We start from the raw sequence: 12,271 nt of genomic DNA, 5'->3' as shown, positions 1-12,271 counted from the left end.
GGATTGATAAATACCAAAGTCAGCAAAGTGGTGACCTCTGAGAAAGGAAGGAAGGAAATGCCCTCAGGAAGGGATATACTGGCTTTTCAAATGTATAGGTGATGTTTGTTTCTTAACCTGGAGAAGTTATATTATCCTCTACTTTTCCGTGTGAATGAAATATTTTGTTTTTTAAAATCTTGCCCAAAAAGGGAGTAGGGGTAGGGAATTTGACAGACCTAGGTTTAAATTCTGTCTGCCGCTTACTTGTAAAGGAATTTACCCAGTTTCTTAATTTCTCCAAGCCTCTGTGTCTGTAAGAGGACATCATCATAATAAATATTCTATTGCACAGCCAAAGCAAGTGAAATCATACGGATGAAAGTGCTTTATAAAGTGCAAGTGCTACAGAAGTATAAGCTGTAATTTTACAAGAATGCGCCACAAATTATTGTAACTAAGAGTTATTGCAAGAAACTCTTAGCATTCCTTTGCTACATACTCTCACAGAACCTTGACCCTTTCCTTCAGAGCACTTACCTTCACTTGCAATAACACGTTAATTGATGCTATTATTTGTGCATCCTCCCACTCCGTGGCTCTGGGCTCCTGATTCTATTCCCAAGCCCAGCACAGTCCCTGGCATATGGTAAGTGCTCGACAGATTTTTTTTTTTTTTTTTTTTGGCGTAATCTTAACAGGATTACCTGTAGGAAGTGAGAATGAAAAGCAGGGAGGGGAAACAGGACTCTTCTGTTTTACATTTCTATACTGTTAGAACTTTTATCATAAACATGTATTACTCAGTGCAAAATTATTTGAATTTTTAATTAAAATAATAAGTGTTAAATAGGCATATCTTAATTTCATCGCCTATAGGGGGAAGGTCATGTTTTACTACAGGAAACTGCATGGAAAAGGGATCCATGAAATAAAAGGAGCAGACAATGTCTGTTCCTGGGGCACTGGGCTTTCCGCTGAACCTCCGGGAGTGAAGGCGACGAGTCTAACAACCTAAGAATTTAAGAACGGGCCGGGAGGCGCCGTTAGGGGGCGCGCGAAAGGCGGCGCGGGCGTTCCCGCCTCCCCGTTACATGCCCCAGTAACCCCAGCGCCGGCGACCGGGAGTAACCTCGCGCGCGGGCGGCCCCCCCGCGCCCAGACTCTCGCCTGCTCCCGCCTCAGCCAATGGGAAGGCAGCGAACCGGCCGGCCGGACGGTCGCCCCGGAGGGCTCCTCCCGGGAGCATTTCGAACGGAGTTGAACTGTCGCCGGGCCACGGGCTCAGACCTTTCCAATGGCAGCTCTGGGTCCCGACGCCAAGCCCCGCCCAGCCCTGAGCCTCCCCGTGTGCATTCTCGGCAGGAGTCACCTTTGCCTTACAAACCTTCAGACCCGCCCTCTTCCTACCTTGCCGCGCTAGGCCCCGCCCTCTGCGCAGGTCGGCCAATAACGGGGTGAGCTGGCGCCGCGGGGCGGGCCTCCAGCCAATGCGCACGCCGTGGGCGGGCCCCGAGCCGGAATTGGGGGTGAAGCGATAGCGTTTTGCCCGCATTCGGGGCGCGCGGAGCTGGGGGGGTCCCTGTGGGGCGCCCGGAGTTAAGATGGCGTCCTCAGCGGAGGGGGACGAGGGGACTGTGGTGGCGCTGGCGGGGGTTCTGCAGTCGGGTTTCCAGGAGCTGAGCCTTAACAAGTTGGCGACGTCCCTGGGCGCGTCAGAACAGGCGCTGCGGCTGATCATCTCCATCTTCCTGGGTAAGGACCCTCCTGCCTCCCTCCGCCCCTCGCGGAGTCCCCGGGGAGTAGGGGAGGAATGGGGACAGGACCTCCCTCTCTTCCCGGAGCCACCCGGGAGGGCTGTGCCGGGTGCGGGTGTGAATCCTGAAGCACACCAACAGCTACTGAGGGAAGACAGAAGTCCTGTCTCGAGTCTGGGGCGCTGTGCCCTCTGAACCTCTTCATCTTTCTCTTCAACCCCTGCCATGCCCTCTGGCCTCTCAGTCGGGCCCCCGCCCTCTTGTGCCAGGCTCTACCCTTGCTCCCACGACCTGTCTTTATTTGTCGCTCTGTTGAGTTCCACTGTCTGGCCATGTGTCCTGCTCTGTCATTAATAACCACCCGGCACACGCGCGCATCTCATCGGTAGGCATAGGGCCCCTAACTTCAGCCCTTTCGGCCTTTTCAGCCCCATATTCCATATTTCATATTCTGAGTGCCTGTTTTGTTTATTGCCAGCTTATATTATACTTTCGTCTCTTTTCTGTCCCAGTCCTACTATTTTCTTTTTATACCATGTTGCTTTTTTTATTTTCCAAGCCACCTACCTGTCATTTACCCTGGAATATCATTTTAATGCTGGACTTGGGAAACAGGACTAACAACCTCCTTAAAATCGATCCATACTATTCCAAGCGTTTATTACACGTGTGGTTCAAAGGATGTGGTGTATCTGAATTTATGCCACAACAAGCTGTATTACAACTGGTTTATAGGCTTTTTTTACCGCATCCTCACTCCATGGTTTAATACATGGAGGTAGCATAGTACAATGGAAAAAAGTATGGGTTTTGAAGGCAAACAAATCAGACCCAGCCTTGTTGCTGCTCACAAACTGAAGGACCCTACGCAGGCCGCAAAACCCTCTGGGCCTAATTTCCTTATCTATGAAATGAGGACAACAGTGCCTACCACATAGGATTGCCATAAAGTCCTGTAGAAAGGCCAAGATTGGGAAGTACCTGTACATATATATACATAAAATTTAAGCAGTTGGAACGTTTTATGAAGGTTATAGAACTTTAGGAGCGGGTGGATGGGAAGGATTAAGCAAAAGCTGTAAGTGGTGATAAGGAAACAGGACTGGGGCTAGAGCAGAGGGTTAGAGGTCTGAACCATGAGAAGTTTGAGATAAAGTTGGGCAGGTGTGGAAAGCCTTAAATGCCAGAGAGAAGTTTGGCGTTTATCCAGTATTCAGTAGAAACACTGACATATAATATCACCAGAGGGTGTTAACCCAATCTAGATAATGGGATAGGCATTAATTCATATTTAAACAACCTTGCCTAATAGCATTGTTACTTTCCTATTACATATCAAACCAAGATCTTCCTTTCTTCCAAATAAAGATCACCTTTTTCTTCCTCTGTGGAATCGTAAGATTTTAAAGATGGAATGGAACTGGGGTTGTGCAGTTTGCTCAGTGTCACCCAGACATCATCCAAATTTATCAGCACCCTAGTCTAGGCTTATTTGCACTATACCAGCTTTGAACTTCCTACTCTTTCATCCTTGTTTCTGACCCAGTTATTTTTGACATTGTAATTAGCAATTAGTGTTTACATTTGACAGGACGCAGCGGCTTATGCTTATAATCGTAACACTTTGGGAGGCCAAGGTGGGAGGATCGCTTGAGGCCAGCCTGGGCAACATTTTATTTGTCTCTACAAAAAATTAGGCCAGGCGCAGGGGCACATGCCTGTAATCCTGGCATTTTGGGAGGCCAAGGTGGGCAGATCGCTTGAGGTCAGGAGTTTGAGACCAGCCTGGCCAACATGGTGAAACCCCATCTCTCCTAAAAGTATAAAAATTAGCTGGGCATGGTGGTGGGCACCTGAAATCCCAGCTACTTGGGAGGCTGAGGCAGGAGAATCACTTGAACCCTGGAGGTGAAGGTTGTAGTGAGCCAAGTTAGCTCTACTGCACTCCAGCCTGGGCGACAGAGCAAGACTCTGTCTCCAAAAAAAAAAAAAAAATTAATAAAAAAATGAGCTGGGCGTGGTGGCTCATGCCATGCCTGTGGTCCCAGCTACTCCCGAGATTGAGGTGGGAGGATCACTTGGGCCTGGAAGTTTGAGGCTACAGTGAGCCATGGCGCCACTGCACTCCAGCCTGAAGGATAGAGCAAGACCCTGTCTCAAAAAAAAAAAAAATTGTATTACATTCATTAGTTAGGAAGCTGTTGGTTTCTCAACAATAAATTCAGAATGTAACACAAGTAGCAACCAGTTATAAGGGGCAATCTGTTAAATGGAGTTAGGGCTGGAATTAGGACTTGGAATTCAACTTTTGTTTATTGACATAAAGAATTCAACTTTTGTTTGTTGACATAATCACATATTGCCTGTGCACTCCTGCTGGGCTATTGCTGTGTACCGTCACGGGGCATACAGATGACTAGGAAATTGTTTTCTCCGTATCCCACTCCTCTTCTCTCATCTTCTCTCATTACCACCAATCATCAAAGTAATAAACACTTGGTGTAATGCATCTACCACACTCCGGAGCCCCCTTGCTCATTCTACCATTTCCCACACCCTGCCTTCCTATCTCACATACCCTGTTGCCTTCAGTAATTCATAGTATTTCTCATTTTTAGATCAACTTGGGGCTTCAACTTGCCTCCTATCAGGTATAGCTCATCATGTGGACAGGTAGGATTGTATTCCTAGTAGGCACAGTTTAAATACATACATATAAATATAAATTGATTAAGCTTGATGTGTGCATGGTAGGAGTGCATTTTGGTTGTAAATATGTTTCCCTTACAAAGGTTATTACCATTTCTGTGTATTGTAACCTAGAAACCAGTAGCCTTTCAGCAGTGGAGTTCCTGGTTCTTGAACCCAGCTCTCTCAGGGAACTGGGATACTGGAGGAAATCCTTGCTGAAGGTACCAAGAAAGCCTGTAGTCCAAAATGATTTCTGGTTCACTTTCCACTGATTAGATTAATTCAGGTTAAAAACACCTCCCTAAATGCAAATACCCCAAGGGAAGAGTTAGGTATATCATTCACATTTTCAAGTGTACGTTTTAATCAGATAGTCTAATTACTATTTTCTTAACATCTTACTTTTTTTACTTCAGTTCTGTGTGCTGATCTTGGGGTGGAATGCAGAGCATTAAAGCACTGGCTTTTAAACCTTTTTGACTAAGATCCATCGTAAGAAATATGTTTTACATTGTGACCCAGAACACACAGACATGTATGTGTATACACGTATTTGAAACAAGTTTCAGGAAAGAATACTTGCCCTTAATAATAACTCACTAAGTTGATTTCATGACTTGTTAATGAGTTACAACAGTTTGAAAAATCTTGAGTTAGAGGCTGCAATTTTTTTTTTTTTTTTTTTTTTTTTTGAGACGGAGTCTCGCTCTGTCACCCACACTGGAGTGCAGTGGCTCGATGTCGGCTCATTGCAACCTCCGCCTCCCAGGTTCAAGCAGTTCTCCTCCTCAGCCTCCTGAGTAGCTAGGACTATGGTGCACGCCACCATACCCGGCTAATTTTTGTGTTTTTAGTAGAGACGGGGTTTCACCATGTTGGCTAGGATGGTCTCAATCTCCTGACGTCGTGATCCACCTGCCTCGGCCTCCCAAAGTGCTGGAATTACAGGCGTGAAATTACAGGCATGAGCCGCCGAGGCTGCAATTTTTAATATTCAAAGAAAAAGTAAGCTTATGTGGACTGCTGCACTGGAGTATTTTGAGCAGTCAGAAGACTGTAAAAGGAGTGTGTTTATGTTTGTGTGGTGTATGCTTGCAAGGAGTTTGATGGAAGGATGCTGAAGAGGAATTTTGCCATGAGCCCTGGTGCTGGCAAATACTACCAGAAAACATCTCCCCTTCAACAGCTTGGATCTCATCACTCCTTAATGTAACTAATACCATGAATTGCTCATATAAATTCAGTAACATGCACCTACTACAGGTAAAGCAGTATTCTTAACCCTGCAAGGGCAGGAGCAGTGGGTGTAGTATGAGTCAGGAGCCCTGCACTCAAAGGTATTATGGTCTGTTAGGGTATAGGAAATGGGCCTGAGATAAGTATACTAATAACCCCAATAAATTTTAAGCACCATAAGAGAGGTACAGAGCTTTGTGAGATTTAAAGATGGGACATTTCATTTAAAGATGAGTAAGGTTTCAGCATGCTGAGATGGTAAGACTTAAGGAATAGCATGAGCAGAGACACTGAGGTGTGAATGTGGCAACACAGCCAAGGAACAGTCAGTAGTCTAGTGTGACTAAAACAGGACTTTAGAGAAGTGATGGAAAATCAGGCTGGAACTGTAGGTTAAAGAGCCTTTAAAGCCAAGGTAAAGAGTTTGTACTCACGTAGGTGATAGGGAACATTGGAGATTTTTGAGTGGGGAATAATATGGCTGGAGCTGTATTTAAAAAGATAATACAGCCTGGGGTGATTTGAAGTCAGCATAGACAAGTAGTAGGGAAACTAAGGAGAAAGAAGTGATCTAGAGAGGAAGTTATAATGACTTGGAGGCAGGGTGGCTGCGCTGAGAGGAGAAAGTGGGCATCTCCTGTGAGATGTTCTAGGAATACCGGAACCTTTTGAAAGGTAGATTCTGTAGACACTGTCATCTACACAGCTGCTCATGCCTGAAACCCAAGAATCAGCTTTGTTGCCTTTCTTCACTCACTCCCCACATCCCAGTCACCCAATCCTATCAATACAACCTCTAGATTGTGTCTCAGATCCATCTACTATTCTCCATCACCACAACCACCAGCCATCTGTCACCAGCACCACCCGAGTAGCCTCCTGACTAGTCTCTAATTCTGTTCTTGCCCCCTCAGTCCACTCTCCAAAAGCAGCCAGAGTGATCCGATCCTGTGCCTCTCCTGCTCAGAACCCTTCAGGGGCTTCCATACCTGGCTGGTAAGCCCCTGCCTGCTGCCCTAGCCTCGTCCCAAGCAAGCTGACGACCTTTTAGCCACATGGCCTTTGTTCAGTTCCTCAGGAAAGGCATGAAGGCTTCCCTACCTCAGAGCCTTTGCACACGCTTACCTGCTGCCTGGAGTGCCCTTCAGTCACCCGACAAACTCCTTTTCATCTTCCTCTGAGTTCTTTCCTGACTCTCATGTTCAATTATGTCCCCTGTTACACTTTCTCATACTGACTGGAATTTCCTTCCAAGTATATATTACACTTTGTAATTATATATTTGTAGATGAGGACAGAAACCATGGAAGTTTTGTTTACCACAGTGTACCCAGAGTTTAACACATTACTTGGCTTGTAGAAAAGGCTCGATAAATACTTGAATAGGTGAATGTGTGAATGAATGACTTGGCAACTTATTAGCTGGAGGATAAAGTCGTAATTTTAAAAAGACTCCATCCTCCTGCCTGAGTAGCTGGAAAGATAAGGGTATCTTTGACCAATGCCAGAGATCAAGTGGAGGATCAGATACTCTTAAGTGCCAGGAAATGATCTGGTTTGGGGTTTACTTTAGGTTCCAAGGGCACTTCCAGGTATCTTGGGAGTTGTGAAGCCTGGTCTTGAGCTCAGGAAAGAAGCTGGGCTAAAGACAGAGTTTTAGGAGACAGTATTGGTATCATAACTGACTCAGGGAGGGAATGAAATGCCATGGAAAAGGTTATACAGAGAAGAGGATCTTATTCACGTTGATTGGGTATGTTAATGTTGCTACCCCTTGATAATAGTAATAGCTGGCATTTATTAAGGATTTTCTGTGTACCAGACATTGTCCTAAATGGTCAACAGGCAGTTCCCCACCTAAACCTGCCAGTTACCCGTGAGGTAATTATAGTGCTGTTAAGATCTCCTGGTACAGATAGGAAAGTCAGCCCTACAAAGATTGAGTAACTTTCTTAAAGTCACACTCAGTTCTGCCTGACTCCAGAGTTCCTGCTCTTTACCGCTGAGATTGGGAGGAGCATGTGGGGCTGGAAAAGATAAATGCCCTTGGTGTCCTTTTCTCTTTTCACTCTCAGTGGTTAAACCAAGATGCAATCAGTATATGAGCCACCTCTCAGTGTCCAAAGCTAGAGCTGGCCAAATGGAGCAGATGGCCACCCTGCTTACTGTGAGTGTTCCCTAGTCTTGGCCATGATGGTGGCTTGGCTGTTAGACTGATCAAAAATTGCAGCTGGGGGTAACAATTCATCCCTCAGAGGTTCAGAATTAGCATCACTAAAGTTAGCGACCTTTAAAATCAAAGGAGGTCCTGCAGTTTAGTTCCCTTTGGACCAAAGTCAGGTCTGGCCCTTCAGAAAAAAATCCATTATTCAGTGCAGAAAGCTTTCTTCAGGTAGCACTGGAATCACAATATAAAGAGACCAAAGGTAAGCTAGATGAAAATTAAGCAGCATTAATGAAACAAAGAGACTTCTGACCATAATACAAAGCAGGGTCCAAAAATTCTACTGCTATAAAATAGGGAGACTGTCCTAAATGACTTTCAAGGACCTTTCCAATTTTAAAAGTCTAGGTATATTACTTCTACATGTTTAGACTTTATTCTAGTTCATAGCCACAAATTTCATTATAATCTAAACCTTCCCATTTGGGAATTTCTTTTTCTTTCTTTTTTTTTTTTTTTTTTTTTTTTTTGAGACATGGTGTTACTCTGTCGTTCAGGCTGGAGTGCAGTGGTGGCATCTCAGCTCACTGCAACGTCTGCTTCCCAGATCAAGCAATTCTCTAGCCTCAGCCTCCTGAGTAGCTGGAACTACAGGCGTGAGCCACCATGCCTGGCTAATTTTTTTTGTATTTTTTGTAGAAACAGGGTTTTACCGTGTTGCCCAGGGTGGTCTCAAACTCCTGAGCTCAAGCAATCCACCCGCCTCAGCCTCCCAAAGTGCTGAGATTACAGGCATAAGCCATTGCCCCTGGCCGAGGATTTCTTTTAAATACAGTTTTCCAGGTCAGGCACGGTGGCTTACGCCTGTAACCCCAGCACTTTGGGAGGCCAAAGCAAGAGGATCACTTGAGTCCAGGAGTTCAAGACCAGCCTGGGCAACATAGTGATACCTCATCTCTACAAAAAGTGAACAAAATTAACTGGGCTGGGTGGCATATGCCTGTAGTCCCTGCTGCTTGGGAGGCTGAGGTGGAAGGATCACTGGAGCCCGGGGTCCTCCGCTCAACTCAGGACGTTGAGGCTGCATTGAGCCAAGATCATACCTCTACACTCCAGCATGGGCAACAGAGCAAGATTCTGTCTCAAAAATAAATAAATAAATTTTGTTTTTAATTAGCCAGGCATGATGGCATGCACCTGTAGTCCCAGCTATTCAGGAGACCAAGGTGGGAGGATCATTTGAGCCCAGGAATTTGAGACTGCAGTGAACTATGATGATGCCACTGCATTCCAACCTAGATGACAGAAGGAGACCTCATCTCTAAAAATAAATATATATATTTTTTCCAACCCCTTTTTATCTATACCCCAATGTCTTACATTCCATAAAACATCATGTTTTGAATTCCAGTATAACTTTATCGTTAAACATGTTTCTTTGCAGAAGCATGTATAAGTTAGGGTCCACAAGATTATTTGCATAAGCTAATTTACAAAAAAAATTATATAATCACTGACATGAAAGCATGTCTGGGCAGCCATGGGAGCTCATATGAGGCGTCCAGTTCAGTCGCCTTTTAAAAATGATATTTGCATTAGCTGGGCATGGTAGCATGTGTCTGTAGTCCCAGCTACTCAGGAGACTGAAGTGAGAGGATGCACCAGAGCCCCAGAAGTCAAGGCTGCAGTGAGCCATGATCACATCACTGCACCAGCCTGGGCAACAGGAGTGAGGCCTTGTCTCAGTCAGTCAATCAATCAATCAATAATGGTATTTGGTCTTCTGAAAGAAAGTGACATTTTAGCTGGGCCTTAAAGGGGATGGTAAGATTCTAGTAAAGTAGAGATGAAAGCGGAGGAGCTTTCCAGCTGCAAAGAGTAATCTGGAGATCAGGAAGAGTAAGATCCTGTCTGTCCCTGAATCTAAGGAAAAAGAAAAAAAATTTTTGAGAAAAATCTGAGGAACAGCAAGTAGTCCTCTTTAGCTAGAACAATAGAAGATCGTAAAAGAGCAGTAGAGAAAAACATGATAGGCCTTTTATGTAGGTGGAGGTCAATGACAGAGTAAGGTAGTAACATGTGCATTGTCTTTAGAGATCTTCTGGCCTAGGTTCAAATGCTGGATCAAATAAATATGTACTAGCTGTTTCACCATAAGCTCATTACCAGACTTCAACCACCCATTTCTTTATATTCCCACAGGCCAATTTTACTAAAGAATTGCAATGAAGAGTTAAGCAATTTATCTGATAAATATTTTTAGATTTATATTTCATTCATAACTAGCAGCAGTATTTTGAAACAGAATACAAAATTTATATGAATTTTTAAAGTAATACAGTCATCAAAGAAATTTTCTATTTCTAGAAGACTGCTTAGGCATACTCTTTTGTGATGTGTTCATTCTCCTTTGGCCTGGAAAAGTTTGAGAACTGTTGCTCATTGGGATGTTGTAAGGACTAAATAAGATAAACTATGTAAACACTTAACCATGCTTGACCCAAGATCATCTTAAATAATTGTTCTTCCCTTCCCTGTCAATAAATATTTATTTTCTCCCTTTCCAAGGAGACACAAAGTATGGTCTTGTGACCAACAGCATCTGTATCTTATGGGAGCCTGTTAGAAATGCAGATTCTTTGGTCTACTCCAAAACTACTGATTGAGAAACTCTGAGGATAGTGCCCAGTAATCTGTTTTAGCAAGCCAGGTTATACTTATTACTCTAGAGTTTGAGGATTACTAATTTAGCATATTTCTTCCGGTGCCTATTTTGTAGTACTTGATGTCCTGATAGTACCTTTTTGGAATGTCATTGGCCAGGCGTGGTGGCTCACGCCTGTAATCCCAGCACTTTGGGAGGCCGAGGCAGGCAGATCACCTGAGGTCAGGAGTTCGAGACTAGCCTGGCCAACATGGTGAAACCCATTTCTATTAAAAAGATAAAAATTAGCTGGGCATGGTGGCACATGCCTGTAGTCCCAGCTACTTGGGAAGCTGAGACAGGATAATCGCTGGAACCCAGGAGGCAGAGGTGGTAGTGAGCCAAGATTGCACCATGGCACTCCAGCCTGGGTGACAGAAAAAAAAAGAAAGGTCATTGTATCCTGTACTCTTTGGAATAAACAAAACTCTTAGATTCCTTATGGTTTAGTTTTTCCCATGTGTAGGCCTGACAGATAGGAAAGTTGGGCCTACAAAAATTGAGTAACTTGCTTAAAGTCACACTCAGTTCTGCCTGACTCCAGAGTTCCTGCTCTGGATGTTATCTGAAGAATAAAGAGATGTTGTTGTTATTATGTTCACATTGTTATTATGTTCATTATCATGATCATCACATACACCATCTGTTTCACACTTTTGATAAGAAGGTTAGATACAGAGGAGTTTTTTTTTTTTTTTTTTTGAGATGGAGTCTCACTTTGTTGCCCAGGCTGGAGTGCAGAGGTACAATCTCAGCTCACTGCAACCTCCACCTCCGAGGTTCCAGCAATTCTCCTGCCTCAGCCTCCGGAGTAGCTGGGATTACAGGCGTGAGCCACCACACCCAGAGAAGGAGTTTTTTTAATAAGGTTATTGGATTAATGGCTCCATCTTTTTTGTGTTGCATCAACCACCTTAAGCAATATAGCATTCTCCTGATTGATCTCCTTACATTTCTTAATATAAGTAATAAATTGTGACTTGTAACTTTAACAAAAATTAGGTGCCCTAGTTGCAGCTGCCAGGGAAAGCTAGTCTAATATCAAAGCAAACTATCCTTCTTCTCAAGCACAGAGTTTTTAAGATAGGAGTGTGTGTGTATTGACATTTTCCTAGCAGTGGCTGAAGTCAAGGACCAGGAGATTTAGGGCCCACTTGGAGTTCTTATGGTGAAACAGTAGTAGCTTCCTAGAGACCTTTAAAGCTTATCTGTAATTTGTATAGTTCAAAAGATACTGTATACATCATTATTTCTCCCTGCTTTCAAAACAGGAAGGGGGTGTGGAGAGTAACACACTAAAAAAAGGATAAGTAATTAATTTCTGGGTAAGAATTTCCTTTTGGCTTAAAATGGACTGATTGTGTAAGTTCCTCCCTTTGCAAGCAGAAGCTTTGAAGATAGTGAGCTAGATGAAGCTCTGGACATCCTGAATGAAGTATTCTGTATAAGAACCAAGTGTATAATAACTGTTAGTAATAGAGGCTGCTCATAGAAAGGTCATTGCATTGTAATTGTAGGGACAGTTTGTCAGAGAGTAGGTAGAAGATTATCAGACCCAGGTTTTGTTCTTGGCTCACATGAAGTCATCAAGTAGGCTATTTAAATGCTTCACTTTAACCATAGGCTAAGATTAAATTAAAAATAAAAAGCTTTTGTCATGGCCGGGCACAGTGGCTTATGCCTGTAATCCCAGCACTTTGGGAGGCTGAGGTGGGTGGATCACCTGAGGTCAGGAATTTG

The 12,271-nt window shown here is 44.0% G+C and overlaps 1 protein-coding gene across 3 annotated transcripts in view; it reads left to right on the top strand.

The window, feature by feature from the left end:
- Positions 1–1,166: 1,166 nt before the first annotated feature.
- The window catches only part of LPCAT3 (lysophosphatidylcholine acyltransferase 3), a 42,590-nt gene continuing 31,485 nt past the window's right edge, over positions 1,167–12,271 (top strand). The window contains exon 1 of one of the 3 annotated variants that reach the window (XM_508979.8): positions 1,167–1,734. In XM_508979.8, the coding sequence (XP_508979.2) occupies positions 1,584–1,734 (151 nt within the window). In that variant the 5' untranslated portion in view covers positions 1,167–1,583. The remainder of the gene's footprint in view (positions 1,735–12,271) is intronic. The other 2 variants (XR_010147953.1, XM_009424733.4) reach the window with 2 other exon arrangements.

Source organism: Pan troglodytes, chromosome 10 (assembly GCF_028858775.2).
Source record: "Pan troglodytes isolate AG18354 chromosome 10, NHGRI_mPanTro3-v2.0_pri, whole genome shotgun sequence".
In the NCBI taxonomy this organism is placed as follows: Eukaryota; Metazoa; Chordata; class Mammalia; order Primates; family Hominidae; genus Pan; species Pan troglodytes.
The sequence above is the reverse complement of the archived record's forward strand: the minus strand, read 5'-3'. Positions and strand labels throughout refer to the sequence as shown.